A 24005-nucleotide genomic window follows, 5' to 3' on the forward strand; every position below is an offset into this window, starting at 1 on the left:
AAAGAAGATCTATCTTTCCCAGTTTCTGATGAACTGATCTCCGCATACAAGCCAGGACAGATCCATGGATGCTCTGATGGATGAATGCTTACTGCATTGATATTCCAATGCCCTTCCTGCTGTTCTAGTATAGTGCTTCGAACCACGGGGCAATGTCCGCTTTACGCTATCTTACTGCAAAATTACGCATGAATCGGTTGTGTGTTTAGTTGCTAATATTGTAAACTGGCATTGCTAGATTGTAGCTATACTCTGCTCGCAAGTCAAATAACTCAATATTTGATTTTATTTGACATGTAATCACCACCAATAGAGGAAAGATCTGTATTTATATAGAGCATTTCACAACTGCGAGATGTCCCAAAGCACTTTTCAGCCAATGAAGTACTTCTGAAGTGTAGTCACTGTTGTAATATGGGAAACACAGCAGTCATTCCATACACAGCGATTCCCACAAGCAGCAACCTGATACTGACCAGTGCAGAATAAATATTGGCCAGGACACCAGACTCTTTACCAAAATAGTGCAGTGAGATCTTCCACACTCACCTGGGGTGGGGGGAGGGAGAGGGGGGGCTGGCAGGTGAGACCTTGGTTTAATGTCTCATCTGGAAGATGGTATTGCCGACAGTGCAACTCCCTCCTCAGTACTGCACCGCTGGTGTCAGTCTGGATCATGTGTTCCGAGTCTCTGGAGTGGAGGCTATACCCACATCCTTTTTACTCAGGTTAAAATGCTGACAACCGATCCACAGTTGACACCTAATAACCATTCATAATAAAAGCATTGACTGTGACTCTTTCACTTCTTAGAATATTGGGAGAAATAGAAAGCATGGGCCAAGAAACAAACTGGTCCCTTTAGAGATGTGATTTAAAAACCTCAGCATTGATCATTGTTTCCAGTTATATATATATATATATATATTTGTTTTTTAAAAAGCCTTAATTCCATTAGCAGAAAGCAGTTTTGGCACCACAATGTTTCATATGAGATACAAGTAATGCATTTTCTGTCAACTTAATACAGAAACAATGCAAGGGAGGTTTTCATTTCCAATTACCCTTCAAATTGATGCCCAGAGTGCAGGTACACACGTCAAACCTCAGGAGTAATGAAACTGAAGGTGTTGCTTTCTTGAATTTTGTCAAACAGTTGCTCACTCATGCAGTTCCTGAAAGAGAGGGAAAAAAATCGACTCCAAAAATACCGAGCATCCACAATTACCAGAGAATGTCAAGCGTTACAGGGTAAGTGGAGAAAGCGATATTTACTGAACAATGGAAACTAGTTTGTCCTATGAGGGTAACCATTTAACTCCTTTGTACTGACTGGCACATTTACACAATCACTTCTTGTGCAATTAGCACTTGCTGTACAGTTTACATTATTTAAATTCAAGTAAAAAATTAAAATACAATGGCACAGAGACAAGTGTACTGGATCGTACTGAGTTCTGATACATAACTTGTATAAACAAAGCGATAATCTTCACGATTTATACATGGCCGAGTGAGAGAATATGAATAGATGATGATCACCTTTGATTTTTATGTTATTTGATTATGTTGACGCTGTGCAAACCTCTGTACAAAACTCTAGGAGAGGAAATTGTTGATAAGTTGTACTGAATGCATCACTTTACATCAATTTACTGCAATGACCAAAAGACTCCATCTTCATCCAACAGCCCAGTGTGGTTTGCCTGATGCCACTCATTGTTCATTCTCAACAACAGTGAATGATATTGGGCCAGCAGTGCAATACTCCCAACATCAATAGTGGCTCTTTCATATAAAACAAAATGCATCAAACTAGATCCCCCCCCCCCCCCCCCCCCCCACTTGTCCAGCCTCACTAAACATGTTTCAATGGCTGGGTGTAGGGCATGAGATTGCAATTTTAACTTAACCCACTCCTCAGGAGACTGTCGGTTTGGGCAAAATGCTGGTTTTAAATCCTGCAGCATTATACCCACTACTATGATCTGAGCGAGTTTAGCATTGCCCCCAAGATGTCTGAATCCATTACCCATAAGAGAGTTGTTGCCCGGACTGGTACTGAGCATGCCCTGTACCGTGTGCCATAGCACATGTACAATCTTAATGATTGCAGATACACACAATGGTTGGAGCTATTCCTTGACCCTGCCACACTGCTCCCTACCCTCAACTATGTCCACCACAGTACGACCCATTCCCCACGGGATGCACAGGTCAGAGATCTCCTTTGACCCTGCACTCCCTGCTGGTGTGCCTCTTCACTGGGGACATAAACTGATGACATTCACCCAGTAGAGTCTTTCCATATAAAACACATTCAGTACAACTTAGCAGGATGAGAATTTATAGGCTTCAGTTCAATCTTTTGATTTCTATTCATTTAAATGCTCTAAGTTCACTCTTGTAGTTGATACTGTCAGAATCCTTTTGCGACACAAGAACCGGAGGAGGCCACTCAGCCCTTGAAGTCTATTCCAGAATTTACTCAGACCATGTATGATCAGTATCTTAACTGTATCTTCTCGCCATGGTTCCATAAAACATAGTACCCTTACCTAAGTCTACTTTCTAAGTATCGGATATTCCTCATGGCAGTTTAACAACATCATGGGACACCCAACGGACAAGAAATCAGAAATTCCACTCCATTGTTTTAACAAAAGGGATTAAGCCTCAGTGCAAAGTCAGGGCCTGTTCGGTTGGCGGGTAATCATTTGTGGAACAGAAACATCTGCGATTTCAGAGATGAGTGATGATTCTGTCATTAAAGACAAACGTTTTCCAAAGCTGTATGGGGTGGGGGAGGAGCACACATCCCACACTAAGTCGTGTTGATCAACTCTGCATACATCCTCATATTGAGCCATCGTCAGTGGGAAATTATAGATTTGTTTGATAATAGGGAACAGTTTGAATCTTCAGTGCCAAGGTTAGTGAGTGGACTGAGCATCATGGATCGACGAGCGGTTCTTCAATGAAGAGAGTATTGACTGTCAGGATGCTCCTAGATTTGGCTAAAGGGAGGGATTGTATCCTTGTCCTATTGCTGAGTCCAACAGAGACCATCCTGATCCAAGATTGGAACCAGTGACCGCTAGGTTTTTGCAAGTGGATCCTCACAAAATCACTGGTCACAATAAGTCACTAAGAGCCTGTAAACTCTGTCAGTTCTGCGTTCTTTACCATATGACATATGAATTTCTTGGGGGGGGGGGGGGGGGGCAATGGCGGGGGGGAGAGCAATGTAGAGTTTAATCTGCATCTTAGTTTCTTCATTTGTTGTCGCTTTTCTCTTTGTGAAGTTATTTATTTTTTGCACATCTGTTTTCGATATATGTATTGACCACCTGTGGATAATACACAGGGGTCAATCAAAGTCTTCCCGTCTTGATAAATGTAGTGGTCTTGTGCTAAACATTATACACCAAATGACATTACTAGGATGAGACACAATGTATGTTGGCGGGTTTTCCGACATATTCTGTTGGTGAAGTAGCCTAATAATTTGATGGATTGGCTTTTCATAGCTTGAGACAATGGTCCGAATCTGCAAAGGAATTATTTTTTTGTTGTTTCAAGGCTAACAACCCGTGCATTGGCCAAGCTGAATCCTATTTGAAATCCAAATTTCCATCACTGCTTTGGCTCCTGTGGGAAGAAGTTTTGTAAAGACTCTCCTTAGGGATACACCGCAGAGTGCTGCTAAACCTGGAATTCAAACATGCCCGTCTGTTTCTTGGCCAGCTTTGCAACCTCCTCTCTGATGGCCTTGACCAAAGCAGCGGTAGAGATGTTGGTGTAGGAGGTTTCGGAGGACTCATTCTCAGTCAAGCTCTGCTGAGAGGCCGCGGTGGATGGTGTCTGTGCTTGCTCAATACACCGAGGTGGATTTGAAGGCTGCGTCTGACTGTACTGCTGATGGGGGGCATTCTGTGCATACCGAGCGTGTGAAAAGGCCTCAACGTAACCAGGGAGAGTTACCTGAAGAGCAATGGAGTTGGTTACTCAAATGCCAATTTTGAACCAAAAGCAACACATCTTAATTTTAGTTCTGCGCGGTTCGGCAGGAATAATTATGTAATTATCTCGCCTTGAGTGCAGTGAAGGTTCAATAGTATGATTCCTGGAATGAGCGGGCTGCCCTATGAGGAGAGGCTGAGTAGAAAGTGCCCATCTTCTCTCAGGTTCAGAAGAATAAGTGATGAGTTCATTTCAAATGCATGAAATTCTTCAAGGGCTTGAGGGGGTAAATGCTGAGAAGCTGTTTCCCTTGGCTGGATAGTCTGGAATTAGGAGTCGTATTAAGAAGCCAGCCATTTAGGACTGAAATTAGAAGAAATTTATTCACTCATAAGGTTGCGAATCTTTCACATTTTTTTTCACAGAGAACTGTGAATGCTCAGTCAATGAGCATATTCAAAACTGAGATTGATAAGATTTCTGGTCGCTAACAGAATCAAGGGATATGGAGATAGAACAGAGAAGGGGAGTTGAGGTCGGGGATCAGCCACGACCTTGCTGAATGACAGAACAGGCTTTAGGAGCCATCTGGCCTACCCCGCTCCCATTTCTTATTTTTTTGTTTAAGGTACAGGAACAAATGTCAAACATCACACTATCAAACCAATTAAAAGGAGCCTAAACATCTACTTCTGTTCTGCGGGATGGGTTAAAACTTGGAAAGTGTCCTGGGATTGGAGGTGTCCAAAATCAAGGTTGAATCACTTCCGGGCTTCTCTCAAGGTACCGCGCAAAAGGCTGCTGCATAAGATAAGGGAGAAGGTGTTACGGGTATAGTATTAGCATGGATAGAGGATTGGTTAACTGACAGAAAGCAAAGAGTGGGGATAAATGGGTGTTTTTCTGGTTGGCGATCAGTGGCTAGTGGTGTGCCTCAGGGATCAGTGTTGGGAGCGCAATTATTTACAATTTACATAGATGATTTGGAGTTGGGGACCAAGTGTAATGTGTCAATGTTCCCAGATGACACTAAGATGAGTGGTAGAGCAAAGTGTGCAGAGGACACTGAAAGTCTGCAGAGGTATGCATATAATTTAAGTGAAAGGGCAAGGGTCTGGCAGATGGAGTACAATGTTGGTAAATGTGAGTTCATCCGTTTTGGTAGGAAAAACAGCACATGGACTATTATTTAAATGGTAAAAAATTGCAGCATGTTGCTGTGCAAAGGGACCTGGGTGTCCTTGTGCATGAATCGCAAAAAGTTGGTTTGCAGGTGCAGCAAGTAATTAAGAAGGCAAATGGAATTTTGTCCTTCATTGCGAGAGGGATGGAGTTTAAAAACAGGGAGGTTGTGTTGCAGCTGTATAGGGTGCTGGTGAGGCCACACCTTGAGTACTGTGTACAGTTTTGGTCTCCTTACTTGAGAAAGGATACACTGGCACTGGAGGGGGTGCAGAGGAGATTCACTAGGTTGATTCCGGAGAGTTGAGAGGATTGGCTTATGAGGAGAGACTGAATAGACTGGGACTATACTCATTGGAATTTAGAAGAATGACGGGGGATCTTATAGAAACATATACAATTATGAAGGGAATAGATAAGATACAAGCAGGGAGGTTGTTTCCACTGGCGGTGAAACTAGAACTAGGGGGCACAGACTCAAAATAAGGGGGAGCAGATTTAGGACTGAGACGAGGAGGAACATCTTCACCCAAAGGGTCGTAAATCTGTGGAATTCCCTGCTCGGTGAAGCAGTTGAGGCTACCTCGTTGAATGTTTTGAAGGTAAAGACAGATAGATTTTTGATCAGTAAAGGAATCAAGGGTTATGGTGAGCAGGCAGGTAAGTGGAGCTGAGTCCACAAAAAGATCAGCCATGATCTTATTGAATGGCGGAGCAGGCTCGAGGGGCCGGGTGGCTGACTCCTGCTCCTAGTTCTTATGTTCTTAAGTATGGTGACCTGGGGCAGGGAGCAGAGGGAAGGCGGAGCAGCTGCATCACCATGTGCAGGAACCAGTTCTGCTCATGCTGTGGAGCTAGGACTTGGGGGCCCACTGAATGGAATTCAAACAGTAAGCAATCACTGCAGGGTGTCTATCGCATTTTAAACCTGAAATCACCAAGCATGTGCAGCACAAAAATTGGCTTAATATAATATAATATAACATAACATAACATAGTATTATATAAACAGACCATTCATCTCAACGGGTCTCAGTGGTGTTTAGGTTCCACAAGAGGATCTATCTCATCCCATCAAAGTATCCTTTGATTCCTTTCTTTCTTATGTCTTTATCCAGCTTCCCCTTAAATGCATCTATACTATTCACTTCACTAGTTCCAAATTCTCACCACTCTTTGGGTAAAGAAGTTTCTCCTTAATTCCCTAGTGTATTTATTAGTGATTTTTTTAGATCGAAGGTCCCTAGTTCTGGTATCCTCCACAAGTAGAAACATTTTTTCTATATCTGCTCGATCAAATCCCTTCACAATCATGAACATCACTATCTGGTCACCCTTCAGTCTTAATAATAATAATCGCTTATTGTCACAAGTAGGCTTTAATGAAGTTACTGTGAAAAGCCATTAGTCGCCACATTCCGGCGCATGTTCGGGGAGGCTGGTACGAGAATTGAATCCACGCATTACAAGCCAGCTATTTAGCACACTGTGCTAAACCAGCCCCTTGGTTAGTCTGTTCAATCTTTCCCGATAGTTAGAACTTCTCAGTTTTAGTATCATGCCTATAAATCTTTTTTGTACCGTCTCCAGTGCCCCTCTATTCTTTGTATAACGCAGGGACCAGAACTCTTCACAGTACTCCAAATGCAGTCTAACTAAGGTTCTATACAAGTTTTTAAAAATAAATTTAGAGTAGCCAGTTCATTTTTTCCAATTAAAGGGCAATTTAGCGTGGCCAATCCACCTACCCTGCACATCTTTGGCTTGTAGGGGTGAAACCCACGCAAACACGGGGAGAATGTGCAAACTTCACACGGACAGTGACCCAGAGTCGGGACCGAAACCTGGGACCTCGACACCGTGAGACAGCAATGCTAACCATTGCGCCACCCTGTTAAGTTCTATGCAAGTTTAAGATAATTTCTCTGCTAATCACATCACACAGTTGCAAAGGCAGTGACAAGGGGTTTAGCTAAAGCACCACCTGGTTCATCAGTAGTGTTCAGCTGTACACTCAACTAGAAACCTTTGCACTCTATCTTTTATCACCATTCTTGCTCAGACTCTGATCCTATTCCTTTCTCCCTATTTACTCTATCAAAACGATTCATGCTTTTGAACACCTCTATTAAATCTCCCCTTAACCTTCTCTGTAAGGGGGACAACCCCAGTTTCTCCAGTCTCACCACATAACTGTTCCCATTCTAGTTAATCTCCCTATGCCCTCTTCACGGCCTTAACATCCTTCCTAAAGGGTGGCACCCAGAATTGAACATACTCCTACCAAGGCTAAGCAGTGATTCATAAAGGTTCAGCATACATACATTCTCTGCCCACTGGGCCTGTGCTTCTCCATCTCCCACATATGGTGTCCAGGCATGAGTGCGGTAAGGCGAGGGAGCAGAGATGAAGTAGTTTGGGAATCCAGGCCTGTTGGCTGGTATGGCATAAACTGCTGGGACTGAGCTACCTGTCGGTGGAAGCAGAGTAAAACATTCATTTTAGATATTCAGAATAACTGTGAAAATTCAATCTGTCAACATCTGCCCGCAGGTTCACTGATCATTTCTCCTCAGAACTTGCCAACCCTGACAATTACTATAAAATATTGTCCACCCGAACAGTCTTAAGAGGGCTTTCAACACTGTGTTTTTTACAACTGAGGACAGTAAGCGTCAATTATGCCGAGAGGGACTGGAGTCACATGTAGGTCAGATCTATAGGACTATCGCAACTGAAGGTTCCCTTCACTGAAAGAATTAACAAAGAGCTGAAGAAGGAACAAGCTTATTTTCTCTATAGAACCTTTCCTGACATCCCAAAGTATTTTACAGCCAATGAAGTAGTTTTGAAATGTAGTCACTGTTATAATATAAGAAACATGGCAACCAGTTTATGCACTGTATGACTCCACAGACAAATATAAGTTACTGACACTAATACTGGACTTGCCAGGTTAATTCCTTATCTATCTAATCACAGAGCATCACTTGAATAGTTTATTTTCCTGCTCCCGCACATCTGGCCTCCCAAAGATCTATCCTTGGCCCCCTCCTATTTTTCACCAACATGCGGGTGACACATGCACACTGATGACACCTCTCTCAATCCTTCCACTGTCTCAAAATTGTCAGCTTGCTTGTCTGACAGCCAGCTCTGGATGAGCAGGAACTCACTCCAATTAAATATTGCCAAGAAGGAGGATGCCGTCACAAACTCCATTCCTTAGTTCCCTGGAAACTGTCTGAGGCTGAACCCGACTGTGTGCAAACTTGGTGTCAGATTTGACCCTGGGATAAGCTTCGGCCACATATTCCTGCCATCACTATATCTCCACTTCTGTAACATCGCTCAACACTGCCCTTGTCTCAGCTTATCTGCTGCTGAAACCCTCACTGTGCCTTTGTGACTTCTAGATTCAACTATTCACCTGCACTCATGGCTGGCCTTCTGTTATATATGTGAGCTAGTGTGGTTGTGTGCAATGTCTCTTTAAGAACGGTGTCACGAGACATGCATAACATCATCGGCTACTTGGCAGGCTTTTGCCCTTAGCCTCGTACCAGCCTTTGTACAGTGAAGGCCTATTTAATAAACCTCTGTTAATATTGCACTCAACACATGTGCATCTGAAATCTTATTCTTTTGTACTGTTAGTACAAAAATGCAACACCCTCTAAGTTTTGACCTTTTACCAACCTGCTCCAACCCCTCCCCCACTGAACCTGGCATTATCCAAAACTGTGCTTGCCCTTGTCAGTCAAGATAACTGGAGTTTAGAAGATTGAGAGGTGAACATATTGAACTATATAAGATTCTGAGGGGGCTCAACACGTTAGATTCTGGAAGTATGTTTCCTCTTGTGGGGGAAATACTGAGCTGGGAGCACAGTTTAAAAATAAGGGGTTTCCCATCTAAGTCAGAGATTAGGAGGTTTTTTTTCTCTCAGAGGGTGGTTAGACTTTGGAACTCTCATCCAGAGAGAGTAGTGGAGGCTGGGTCATTGAACATAATAAAGGTTGAGTTAGACAGATGTTACGTCGACAAGGGAGTCAAGGATTATGGGGGGGGGTGTTGAGGCCAAAGAATCAGATCAGCCCTGACCTTATCAAACGGCAGAGCAGGCTCGATGGGCCAAATGGCCAATTCTTGCATCCTCTGTTCTTAAACGTCTGGAGTGGGACTTGAACCCATGACTTTGTAACTCCGAAATGACAGTGCTACCCACAGCTGCCATACTGGAAATGAGCAGGTTTACCAAATTCAATTTCCCGAGTTGTCACACTTGATTTAAGTATTCTAGTTCAGTGAAATTCCCAATAAGTTGTTGTTCCCGTGTGTCTTCCGAGCGACTGACTTTCTGGGAAGCACGCAATCACAATTTGCAGAGTACACAATATATCAGCAGGCTGTTTCATTCCTGTATTCTAACTGCCTCCCACACACATCACAAGATGGAAGAGACAACAATGGTTGTTTAGTCTACAGTCCCCACAAGATGTAGACTTCTCACGCTAAAGGGGCGATCAGATCAAGGCATTTAAAGGGTTTAGTGGACAGACTGGTGGTCATACAGAGAACTTAAAATTAAAACTGGACCCTTCGGGAGCACACACAAGAAACACTTTTCACAGGATGGAGAAGGGACAATCTGGAACTCACTCCCCTGTAAGGTTGTGGGTGCTGGGGGGCATTTGCAGGTTTCAAGACGAAAGTCGATCGGATTTCTGGTAGGCGGGGGCAGCAAGGGATATAATAGTATTTTATTGTCATAAGTAGGCTTACATTAACACTGCAATGACGTTACTGTAAAAAGTCCCTAGTCGCCACATTCCGGTGCCTGTTCAGGTACACAGAGGGAGAATTCAGAATTCTCAGCTGGTACAGGAATTGAACCCGAGCTGCTGGCCTTGTTCTACATTACAAACCAGCTGTCTAGCCCACTGAGCTAAACCAGCCCTAGCTAAGGCGGGAGAATTAATTTGACAAATCAGCCTTAATCTACATGAATGGGGGAGCAGCCACTGAGGCGCTGAATGGCTCTGACTGCCCCGATGTTTAATTGTGAACATTATTCTGGAATTAAAGAAAACATGAACCCAAAAATCAATATGCATATTGATTCCCACATTGCACCCAATCATAAGCATTTAAGGAAATTTGGTAGCTGAAGGAGATTAGCTTGCTTTGGCCACAAGGACCAGTCAAAACATCACCTTTGTCTTCCTGTTCTAGTCACGAAACACACATCCCTCAAACCCCAGTTGGCTCAGGAATTCATCTTTGGTTAGATACGTGGTGCGGTTTGCACATTTTACTCTAGGTGGCGATCTACTCCACCAGTTACTCTTTCTCTTCAGCAGTCTTACCTTAAAGCAGGCTCTCCCAATCTATTCATGCGAGGGGCCACTGTGCAAATTTTTCACACTCAAGGGGCCAATAACTATATTTCAAAATTATACGGTTTAGCACAACATCATACATGAATCTCAATAAAATGTTGTTGTTTTTGAAAAAAATTTATTGGAGACATTTTCAAATATATACAAAACAAAGAAGAAAAAACACAAAAACCAACCACGGCAAAACCAAACAATCAAAACATCCTTACACCAACCCCCCTCCCGCCCCCAACACACCCCGCCCCCAATCTCCCCCCTTCTACCCGCTGCCACTCCGGCACCTACCCCCCTTTTTAACTTTTAACCCAACCCGGGCGGAAAAAGAAACGCACCCCCCCCCCCCGGACGACTCAATAGTCCAAGTCGATGAACAGCTTTCACCTCGAGGTGAACCCCTCCTCTGTCCTCCTAATGGCGAACTTAATTTTCACGGGAACTCTACCAAATTGCTCACCCACACCCCTACTCTCGGCGGCCCCAGGTCCCGGCATGCACAACAAAATCCATCTCCGGGCTATCAGGGAGGTGAAGGCCAACTCATCGGCCTCTCTCCCCACCTGCACTCCCGGATCCTCCGACGCTCTAACATTGCCACCTCCAGACTCGGAGCGACCGTTGTCCCCAAAACCTTCAACATTATGTCTGCAAATCCTGTCCAAAATCCCCGCAATCTCGTACACACCCAAAACATATGCACAGGGTTCGCCGACCTCCCCGCACACCGCCCACATCCATCCTCCACCCCTGGAAAGAAATAACTCATCGTGGACACCGTCATGTGGGCCCTGTGTCCACTTTAAACTGGATGAGACTTTGTCTTGCACTAACCTTCTGCAAAGCCTCACTCCATACTCCAGCACACAGCGTACCCCTCCAGCTCGTACTCCCGTGTATGCCAAACCACCTCCACCGGAGGGCTCTCTCTCTTCAACAGCTCCCCATATATATCCGAGACCTTGTCCTCTCTTAGCGCCGGGGGTGGCAGCATCAGAAACGAAAGCACCTCCTTCCTCACAATGTCCCTAACCTGCAGATACCTGGACACATTCGGCTATTGATACCTCCCCTCCAGATCTGTAAACCTCCGCCCAACAAATATATCCCTTACATATTCTATTCCCACCTGCCGCAACGCCCCGCCAGGACAAAGCCAGATTGTCGCAAACCGGCACCTAAAGGGCCAGGCCTTCCGTTCCAACATGCTGCCAGCACTGGTTCCACACCCTCAACACTTTAGGGCAGCACGGTAGCCTTGTGGATAGCACAATTGCTTCACAGCTCCAGGGTCCCAGGTTCGATTCCGGCTTGGGTCACTGTCTGTGCGGAGTCTGCACATCCTCCCCGTGAGTGCGTGGGTTTCCTCCGGGTGCTCCGGTTTCCTCCCACAGTCCAAAGATGTGCAGGTTAGGTGGATTGGCCATGATAAATTGCTCTTAGTGTCCAAAATTGCCCTTAGTGTTGGGTGGGGTTACTGGGTTATAGGGATAGGGTGGCGGTGTTGACCTTGGGTAGGGTGCTCTTTCCAAGAGCCGGTGCAGACTCGATGGGCCGAATGGCCTCCTTCTGCACTGTAAATTCTATGGTAAACACTGATACCACCGCTGGACTGGTGGAGTACCATCGATAGTGCCCTCAAACGGTCCCTTTACACGCCCCCACACAGACCACTCCTCCATCGCCCATTTCCTAACCAATGTAATGTTTGCTGCCTGATGATAGTTTGGCAAGTTCGGCAGCCCTACCACACCCCCTTCCCCCAGTCAATCCCTCTCCAAGAACACCCTCCTAGCCCACCCTCCTGCAAGAGGACTTGGGCATACAGATTGGGAGGTTCTGAAACACATACAAAAACTTTGGCAAAAGCTTCTTTACCCCCTGGGCCTGACCAGCCAACGACAATGGCAGCACATCCCACCTCTTAAAGTCCAACTTCATTCCCTCCACCATCCATGCCAAATATAATTGATACAGCCGGGCCAAACTCCGTGCCATTTGTATCCCAGGATAACGGAAACTCGCCCCTACCAACCAAACGGCAGCCTCCCCAAACCCCTCACCTGTCCCCGGGCATTAATTGGGAATATCTCACTTGTCCCCATGTTGTCCCTGAAAAGAGACCAAACGCCCCCAGAATCCCCATGATCCTGTCAAAGCTCCTGACCTGGTCCGAAATATATAGCAGATCATCATCTGCGTACAAACAAACTCAGTGCTCCATCGCCCCCTCCACTCAATACGCCTCCACCCCCTCAAGACCCTATGTGCCATTGCCAAGGGCTCAATCGCCAGGGCAAAGAGCAGCGGGTAGAGCGGACACCCCTGCCTCGTCCCACAGTGCAACTCAAAGTACTCCGAGCTGACCCTGTTAGTCCGAACACTCGCCTTCTACAATAGTCAAACCCTGTCCACGAATCCCTGTCCAAAATCAAACTGCCCCAGTACCTCGAATAAGTACTCCCACTCCACCCGATCAAAAGCTTTCTCTGCATTCTTCTCCACTTCTCGGTCCTCCGAGGGCATCGTAATGACATTCAGTAAGGTTCAAGACTTTGCCAGAAAGGAGATACAGAGCTTCCCGGTAGAGCAGACCTCCACATTGCTGGAGGAGGTGCTGACGACAGGGGCACTGGAGAAGGGGATAGTGTTGGCGGTTTACGGGGCAATTTTGGAAGAGGAGAAGGCATCGCTGGAAGGGACCAAGGCAAAGTGGGAGGAAGAGTTGGGAGAGGGTATGGAGGAGGGGATCTGGTGTGAGGTGCTGCGGAGGGTGGACGCCTCCACCTCATGTGCGAGGTTGGGGCTGATACAGCTGAAGATGGTATATAGAGCACACCTCACAAGGGTGAGGATGAGCCGGTTCTTTGAGAGGGTAGAAGATGTGTGTTAACGTTACGGGGGGGGGGCACAAACCACGCTCATATGTTTTGGTCCTGTCCAAAGCTGGAGGATTATTGGAAGGAGGTTTTTACGGTAATGTCTAAAGTGGTGCACTTGAAACTGGACCCGGGCCCTCGGGAGGCAGTATTCGGGGTGTCGGAGCAGCCGGGGTTGGAAACGGGTGCGGAGGCAGATGTTATAGCTTTCACCTCGTTGATCGCCTGAAGGCAGATCCTGTTGGAATGGAGAGCAACATCTCCACCCTGTGCCCTGGCGTGGTGGGGGGACTCTTGAGAAGGTTAAGTTTGATCTGAGGGGAAGGATGGAGGAGTTCTACAGTTCATGGGCTTATTCATTATGCACTTTCGAGAATTGGATTACATCGAACATTAGGCGGGCGGGGGTTGGGGGGAAAGGGACTGTATGGTGACTATGGGTGATTCCTGATTCCTTTTTGGTATTTGTTTATGTTAACATGCGGGCTGCTGTTTGGGGGTTTGGTGGGAGGACTGGATTGTTGTTGTTGATATGGGGATTGATATTGCATTCGTTACTGATTATTGTATTTTGTTGGTGGGAGTAAATTTGGGAGAAAATGTGAAAAAGGAAAATAAAAATATTTTTTAAAAAAAATTAATGACATCCAATAGCTCCAGACATTCGTCGACAGCTGCCGCCCCTTCAGATCTCTGGTATGGCCCTCACCTATCACCCCCGCCATACAATCCTCTATCCATGCCGCCAGCGCCTTCGCCAACAGTATCGCATCTACATTCAACGGCGAGATCGGGCGGTACAATCCCACACTGCTCCGGGTCCTTGTCTTTCTTTAAAATGAGCGATATTAAGGCCTAAGACAACGTGGGGGGGGAGCTCTCCCCTCGCCATCGACTCATTATACATCTCTGCTAACAGGGGCTCCAGCCCCGACCCAAACTTCTTGTAGAACTCGGCTGGGTATCCATCGAGGCCTTCCCCATCTGCATCGACCCCACGCAATCCATTACCTCCCTCAGCCTGATCGGGGCCCTCAATCCTTGCACCTTCGCTTCCACCACCCTTGGAAACTCCAGCCCATCGAAAAACATCTCATACCCTCACCCCCACCGGAGGCTCCGAGCTGTACAATTCCCGGTAAAACGTCTCAAACACCCGATCACCTCCTCCGGCTCCGTTACTACCACATCCCCGCCATCTCTCATCCTCCCAATTTCCTTCACCGCCGCCTGCCTCCTCAGCTGCCTTTCTCCCCATATTCATTTACTACCCCCCTGGTCCTGCGCACTTGTCCCACTGCCTTTCCCGTGGACTCAAGTCCAAACTCCATCTGGAGCTGCAGTCTCTTCCCTGAATCTCAATAAAAGGTTGAGGTCCGAAGAAATGAAACAATTTGCTGAGCAAAAATAAAGCCATGTCACAGCAATAAACTGATCATTTAAAATAATGAGTACTTTAAAAAATGATGACCATTGAAGTGTGAGAGGGTCAAATTGTGTATTTCCTGCATAGCTCAGTCTTCGGGTACTTATACATTCACCCTTACCCACACCCACTGTGTGTGTTTGTGTCAGTGTATTGCAGTGAGTGACTACAAGCCCTGAGACTGGGAGTGAGCCAGACTCCCATACACACACTCTCTCTTGCTCACACACACATGGGGTGGGATTCTCTGTCCCACCGCACCAGAAATCCGCACCCCTGGGATTCTCCGTCTGGCCAGCCAGCCAATCGGGCTTCCCATTGTGGGCTGCCCCATGCTGTCAGGAAATCCCCGGGCTGCCAGCGCAATGGAGATTCCCGACAGCGGAGAATCCAGCCCTCGCTCTCTCGCTCACACACACAAATCTCGCTCACACACATTCTTGCTCACACACACACATACTCTCTTGCTCACGCACACCCTCTCGCTCACAAACACACACTCTCACTCACGCACACACTCTCGCTCGCACACACAGTCTCTCGCTCACACACACACCCTCTCGCTCACACCCACATACTCTCACTCACGCACACACTCTCTCGCTCGCACAGTCTCTCGCTCACACACACCCTCTCGCTCACACACACACTCTCTCGCTCGCGCACACACACCCTCTCGCGCACACACACAGTCTCTCGCTCACACACACCCTCTCGCTCACGCACACACTCTCTCGCTCGCACACACACTCTCTCGCTCGCACACACACTCTCTGACTCGCACACACACTCTCTGGCTCGCACACACAGTCTCTGGCTCACACACACCCTCTCGCTCACGCACACACTCTCTTGCTCGCACACACACTCTCTCGCTTGCACACACACTCTCTCGCTCACACACACTCTCTCGCTCACACACACACTCTCTCGCTCGCACACACACTCTCTCGCTCACACACACACTCTCGCTCACACACACACTCTCGCTCACACACACACTCTCTCGCTCACACACACACTCTCTTGCTCACACACACACTCCCTAGCTCGCACACACTCTCTCGCTCGCACACACACTCTCTCGCTCGCACACACACTCTCTCGCTCGCACACACACTCTCTCGCTCGCACACACACTCTCTCGCTCGCACACACACTCTCTCGCTCGCACACACACTCTCTCGCTCGCACACACTCTCTCGCTCGCACACACTCTCTCGCTCGCACACACACTCTCTCGCTCGCACACACACTCTCTCGCTCACACACACAGTCTCTCGCTCACACACACAGTCTCTCGCTCACACACACCCTCTCGCTCGCACATAGTCTCTTGCTCACACACTCTCTCGCTCGCACACACAGTCTCTCGCTCACACACACCCTCTCGCTCACGCGCACACTCTCTCGCTCGCACACACACTCTCTCGCTCGCACACACACTCTCTCGCTCGCACACACACTCTCTCGCTCGCACACACACTCTCTCGCTCGCACACACACTCTCTCGCTCGCACACACACTCTCTCGCTCGCACACACACTCTCTCGCTCGCACACACACTCTCTCGCTCGCACACACACTCTCTCGCTCGCACACACAGTCTCTCGCTCACACACACCCTCTCGCTCACACACACCCTCTCGCTCACACACACCCTCTCGCTCACACACACCCTCTCGCTCACGCACACACTCTCTAGCTCACACACACAATCTCTCGCTCGCACGCACACTCTCTCGCTCGCACACACACTCTCTCGCTCGCGCACACACTCTCTCGCTCGCACACACACTCTCTCGCTCGCACACACACTCTCTCGCTCGCACACACACTCTCTCGCTCGCACACACTCTCTCGCTCGCACACACTCTCTCGCTCGCACACACTCTCTCGCTCGCACACACTCTCTCGCTCGCACACACTCTCACGCTCGCACACACAGTCTCTCGCTCACACACACAGTCTCTCGCTCACACACACACACTCTCTCGCTCACACACTCCCTCTGGATCACACACACACTCTCTCGCTCACACACACACTCTCTCGCTCACACACACTCCCTCTGGATAGTACACATACATTCTCTCATACACCCGGGGGTTTCCCGACGGCATGGGGCTGTCCCACAATGTAAAACTCATCGGCCAGCCGGCGTCACGGTGCAACCCGCCAGCGGGGTGAAGCAGAAATGTGGCACGGCGGGATGGAGAATCCCGCCCACAGTTTCTTGCTCACACACACCCTCTCGCTCACACACACATACTCTCGCTCACGAACACACTCTCTCGCTTGCACACACAGTCTCTCGTTCACACACACTCTCTCGCTCGCACACACAGTCTCTCGCTCACACACACAGTCTCTCGCTCACGAACACACTCTCTCGCTTGCACACACAGTCTCTCGCTCACACACACTCTCTCGCTCGCACACACAGTCTCTCGCTCACACACACATACTCTCGCTCACGAACACACTCTCTCGCTTGCACACACAGTCTCTCGCTCGCACACACACTCTCTCGCTCGCACACACAGTCTCTCGCGCACACACACCCTCTCGCTCACACACACATTCTCTCGCTAATGCACACACTGTCTCTCGCTCGCACACACAGTCTCTCGCTCACACACATACTCTCACTCACACACGCACCCTCTCACTCACACACACATACTCTCGCTCACGAACACACTCTCTCGCTCACACACACAGTCTCTCGCTCACACACAGTCTCTCGCTCACACACACACTCTCTCGCTCACACACACACTCTCTCGCTCACACACACTCCCTCTGGATGACACACACACTCTCCCACTCACACACACACTCTCTCGCTCACACACACACTCTCTCACTCACACACACACTCTCTCACTCACACACACACTCTCTCACTCACACACACACTCTCTCGCTCACACACACACTCTCTCGCTCACACACACACTCTCTCGCTCACACACACACTCTCTCGCTCACACACACACTCTCTCGCTCACACACACACTCTCTCGCTCACACACACTCCCTCTGGATCACACACACATACTCTCACTCACACACACACTCTCTCGCTCACACACACACACTCTGTCGCTCACACACACTGATGCAACCATCAATTCACACGAAACCAGGAGTAGAAGTAAACTGTGGCTTTAGTCAGCTTTACAGTGCCTGCCTGCGACTGGACTGCTAGTGAGAGCCGCCTCTCATTCATCTCACTGTTCTTTATACCACCCCTCAAGGGGTGGAGCCAGGGGCGGAGCCCACAAGGCACCAACATGATACATTACAGGTAGTACCTTACAATGGTCCATAGGTGGAGCCCACATGGGCAACAGCGTGATACAGTTATATACATGGTGAATGGTCACTGCAAAACGTTCACCACACACACATACTCTTTCTCACGCATACAATCACTTGCTCATGCATACACTCTCTCGCATACACACACATTCTCTTACACACACCGTCTCGCTCAGACATACTCTCTCGCTCACACACATACCCTCTCGCTCGGACACACTTTCACGCTCAGACACACACTCTCTCATTCACACACTCTCTCATTCACACACTCTCTCATTCACACACTCTCTCATTCACACACTCTCTCATTCACACACTCTCTCATTCACACACTCTCTCATTCACACACTCTCTCATTCACACACTCTCTCATTCACACACTCTCTCATTCACACACTCTCTCATTCACACACTCTCTCATTCACACACTCTCTCATTCACACACTCTCTCATTCACACACTCTCTCATTCACACACTCTCTCATTCACACACTCTCTTGCTCACACACACTCTCTTGCTCACAGATGCACTCTCTCGCTCAAACACACACACTGTCGCTCATTCACACACACTGTCGCTCATACACACTCTCACTCGCTCACACACAACACTCTCTCGCTCACACACACTCCCTCTGGATCACACACACTCTCTCGCTCACAGACACACTCTCTCGCTCACAGACACACTCTCTCGCTCACACACATACTTTCGCTCAAACACACACTCACTCACACACACACTCTTGCTCAAACACACACACTCTTGCTCAAACATACTCTCGCTCACACATGCTCTCGCTCACACACGCTCTCGCTCACACACTCCCTCTGGATCACACACACTCTTGCGCTCACAGACACACTCTCTCGCTCACACACACACTTTTGCTCAAACACACTCACTCACACACACACACTCTCGCTCAAACATACACACTCTCGCTCAAACACACTCTCGTTCACACACACTCCCGCGCTCACAGATGCACTCTCTCGCTCACACACATTCTCGCTCAAACACACACACTGTCGCTCGCACAGACACACACTCTCTCACTCATGCACACACACTCTTGCTCACACATTCTCTCGCTCACACACACTCTCATTCATATACACACACACACACACTCTCGCTCACACACACTCGCTCGCACATACACACTCTTGCTCATACACACTCACACACTTTCACTCACGCACACTTATTCACACACACTCACACATTCTCTCACTCACATATACTCTCTCTTGATCGCACACTCCCTCTGGATCACACACATACACACTCACTCATACACACACACACACATTTGCTCATACAGGCACTCTTGCTCACACACAGTCTCTTGCTCATATACACACACTCTTACTCACACATGCACACTCACTCATGCACACACATTCTTGCTCACACACTCTATCGCTTACACACTCTATCGCTCACACACTCTATCGCTCACACACTCTATCGCTCACACACTCTATCGCTCACACACTCTATCGCTCACACACTCTTATCGCTCACACACTCTATCGCTCACACACTCTATCGCTCACACACTCTATCGCTCACACACACTCTCACTAATACACACACTGACTCACACACTTTCGCTCACACACACTCTCTCGCTCACACACACATTCTCTTGCTCACACACTCTCTCGCTCACATACACTCTCACTCACATACACTCTCTCTTGATCGCACACTCCCACTGGATCACACACACACACACACTCACTCATACACACACTCTCTCGCTCACACACGGTCTCTTGATCATATACACATACTCTTGTTCACACACGCACACTCTCACTCATGCACTCTCTCGCTCACACACACTCTCACTCATACTCACTCACACACACTCTCGCTCACACACATTCTCTCGCTCACACACACTCTCTTGCTCACAGACACACTCTCTCACTCACAGACACACACAATTTCTTGCTCATACACATACTCTCTTGCTCAATCACATACTCGCGCTCGCCCACACACACATACTTTCACTCACACACACAGTCGCTCATACACACTCTCTCACACACACACACTTACTCACACACTCTCTCTTGATCACAAACACTCTCTCGCTCACACACACTCGCTCATACACACACTCTCGCTTATACACACTCTCTCTTGATCACACACTCTCTTGCTCACACACACTCTCTTGCTCACATACATACTCGCTCATACACACACACTCTGTCGCTCACACACACTCTCACTTGATCACACACACTCTCTCTTGATCACACACACACTCTTGCTCACACACATTTGAGCACACACTCTCGCTCATGCACATACAGACTCTTGTTCATACACACACTCACACACACTTTCACTCACACTTATTCACACACACTCACACACTCTCTCACTCACATATACTCTCTCTTGATTGCACACTCCCTCTGGGTCACACACACACACACACACACTCACTCATACACACACTTTCGCTCAGACAGACACTCTTGCTCACACACAGTCTCTTGCTCATATACACAAACGCTTGCACACAGACACACACTCACTCATGCACACACACTCTTGCTCACACACACATTCTCTTGCTCACACACTTACTCACTCACATACACTCTCTCTTGATTGCACACTGGATCACACACACACTCACTCATACACACACACTCTCGATCACACACGGTCTCTTGCTCATATACACATACTCTTGTTCACACACGCACACTCTCACTCATGCACTCTCTCGCTCACACACTCTCACTCATGCACACTCACTCACACACACATTCTCTCGCTCACACACACTCACTCATGTACACACACGTACAATCTCTTGCTCATGCACACTCTTGCTCAAACACATACTCGCGCTCACCCACACACACCGACTTTCACTCACACACACTCACACTATAGCTCATGCACACATTGTCGCACATACACACTCTCTCACACACACTCATGTGATCACACACACTCTCTCTTGATCACACACGCTCTGTCGCTCACACATACACTCTTGCTCATTCACACACACTCTCGCTCATACACACACTCTTGCTCATACACACACTCTTGCTCACACATACACACACTCTCGCTCACACACACACTCTCTCTTGATTACACACACATTTGGGGAGGTGGTGGCATAGTGGTATTGTCACTGGACGAGTAATCCAGTGACCCAGGGTAATGATCTTGGGACCCGGGTTTAAATCCCACCATGGCAGGTGGTGGAATTTAACTCAATAAAATATCTGGAATTAATAGTCTAATGATAACCATGAATGAATTGTCGTAAAAACCCATCTAGTTCACTAATGTCCTTTAGGGAAGGAAATCTGCCATCCTTACCTGGTGTGTGCACATGCGATTCCAAACCCAGAGCAATGTGGTTAACTCTTACATGCTCTCTGAAATGGCCTAGCAAGCCACTCAGTTGTATTCAGCAGCTACAAAAATACGAAAAAGGAATGAAACCAGACGGACCACCCGGCATAGACCCAGGCACCGGAAATGACAATGGCAAACCCAGCCCTGCCGACCCTGCAAAGTCCTCCTTACTAATATCTGGTGGCTTGTGCCAAAGGTGAGAGAGCTGTCTCACAGACTAGTCCAGCCACATAATGTTAAAAGCAAATCACTGTGGATGCTGGAATCTGAAACAAAAACAGAAAATACCAGACAATCGTAGTAGTCCTGTCCAGTAATTTCTGTTTTTGTTGGTCAAGCAACTGCCTGATATAGTCATACTCACAGAATCATGCCTCACAGACAATGTCCCAGCCACCACTATCACCATTCCTCGGTATGTCCTGTCTCACCGGCAGGACAGACCCAGCAGAAGTGGCAGCACAGTGGTATACAGTTAGGAGGGAGTTGCCCTGGGACTCTTCAACATCAACTCTGGACCCCATGAACTCTCATGGCTTCAGGTTAAACATGGGCAAGGAAACCTCCTGCTGACTACCACGGACAGACCACCATCAGCTGATGAATCAGTACTTCCCCACAAAAGCAAATTACTGCGGATGCTGGAATCTGAAACCAAAAAGAAAATGCTGGAAAGTGGGAAATATTTATCCTGGGGTGAGAATGAAAGATGAGTCATAGCCACAGAAACCCAGGGAAACGGGGTCCTAATGGCCACAGAAACCATGGGGAAAGAGTGCTAATGGCAGTCCCCAGAGAGAACAAAAGGTGTGAGAGGCCAAACAGCAGAGAAACTAACATCAGAGGATAAACTGTGACAGATGTAGATGTGGGGGAGGGGAAGGGGGAAGCAAAGAACCCCTTTGCTTCCAGACCTGCTGAGATTTTCCAGCATTTTCTCTTTGGTTTCAGTACTCCTCCATGTTGAACACCTCCACCACTTGGAGGAAGCATTGAGGGTGGCAAAGGAGCAGAATATGGGTGGGGGGACTTCAATGTCCAACACTAAGAGTGGCTTGGTACTATCTCCACAGACCAAACTGGCTGTGTCCTAATAACTGCTAGATAGCTGCTAGACTGGGACTGAAGCAGGTGGTGAGGGAGCCAACAAGAGGAAAAAAACATACTTGACCTCATCCTCACCAACCTGTCTGCTGCAGATGCATCTGTCCAAGACAGTATCGGTAGAAGTCCACAGTGGTTGGCACTGCTGCCTCACAGCGCTAGGGATCCGGGTTCGATTCTGACCTCGGGTGGCTGTCTTTGTGCAGTTTGCACTTTCGGTATGGTGTGCTTTCAGAGGGTCGGTATTGACACGATGGCCGAATAGCCTCCTTCTGCACTGCAGGGATTCTATGAAGCTAAGTGACCACCGCACAGTTCTTGTGGAGACAAACTCTTCTTCACATTGAGGATACCCTCCATCGTGTTCTGTAGCACTACCACCATACAAATGAGATAGACTTCAAACAGATCAAGCAACTGAAGACTGGGCAACCATGAGGCACTGTGGGCAGAATCGTACTCAACCGCAATCTGTAACCTCATGGCCCGGCATATCCCGTATTCTACCATTAACACAAAGCCAGGAGATCAACCCTGGTTCAATGCAAGTGCATGAGAGCATGCCAGAAGCAATACCAGTCATACCTAAAAATGATGTGAAGCTACAGCACAGGACTACTTGTGTGCATAAGCTGCAAGTGATAGACGGAGCTAAGCAATTCCACAACAAATGCATCCGATCGAAGCTCTGCAATCCTGCCACATCCAGCTGTGAATGGTGGTGGACAAGTAAACAACTCACTGGAGGAGGAGGCTCCACAAATATCCCCATCCTCAATGATGGAGGAACCCAGCACATCTGTGCAAAAGACAAGGCTGAAGCATTCACAACAATATTCATGCAGATATGCCAACTGGGTGATCCATCTCGATCTCCTCCGGAGGTCCCCAGCAACACAGATGTCGGTCTTCAGCCGATACGATTCACTCCACGTGATATCAAGAACGGCTGAAGGCACTTGGTGCTGCAAAGGTTATGGGCCCTAAAATTATTCCGGCAATAGTACTGGAAACTTGTGCTTCAGAACTTGCTGCGCCCCTAGCCAAGCTGTTCCAGGACAGCTACAACACTGGCATCTACCCAGAAATGTGGAAAATTGCCCAGGTGTGTCCCGTACACAAGAAACAAGGCAAATCCAACCCACCCTATCAGTGTACTCTCCATCAACAGCAAAGTGATGGAAGGAGTGATCAAAAGTGCCGTCAAGTTGCACTTACTCAGCAATAACCTGCTCGCGGACCCTCAGTTTGGGTTGTGCCAGGGTCACTCAGCCTATGACCTCATTACAACCTTGGTTCAAACATGGACAAAA

At 47.8% G+C, this 24005-nt stretch overlaps 1 protein-coding gene across 1 annotated transcript in view; it reads right to left on the reverse strand.

The window, feature by feature from the left end:
* Positions 1 to 268: 268 nt before the first annotated feature.
* The window catches only part of kiaa1549la (KIAA1549-like a), a 431663-nt gene continuing 407926 nt past the window's right edge, over positions 269 to 24005 (reverse strand). Inside the window, exons 21-22 of the mRNA XM_072466225.1 lie at positions 7470 to 7615; positions 269 to 3984 (exon numbers count right to left, since the gene is read on the reverse strand). Coding sequence (XP_072322326.1) covers positions 3706 to 3984; positions 7470 to 7615 — 425 coding nt within the window. The 3' untranslated portion in view covers positions 269 to 3705. The remainder of the gene's footprint in view (positions 3985 to 7469; positions 7616 to 24005) is intronic.

The sequence above is a fragment of the Scyliorhinus torazame genome, chromosome 10 (genome assembly GCF_047496885.1).
Source record: "Scyliorhinus torazame isolate Kashiwa2021f chromosome 10, sScyTor2.1, whole genome shotgun sequence".
In the NCBI taxonomy this organism is placed as follows: Eukaryota; Metazoa; Chordata; class Chondrichthyes; order Carcharhiniformes; family Scyliorhinidae; genus Scyliorhinus; species Scyliorhinus torazame.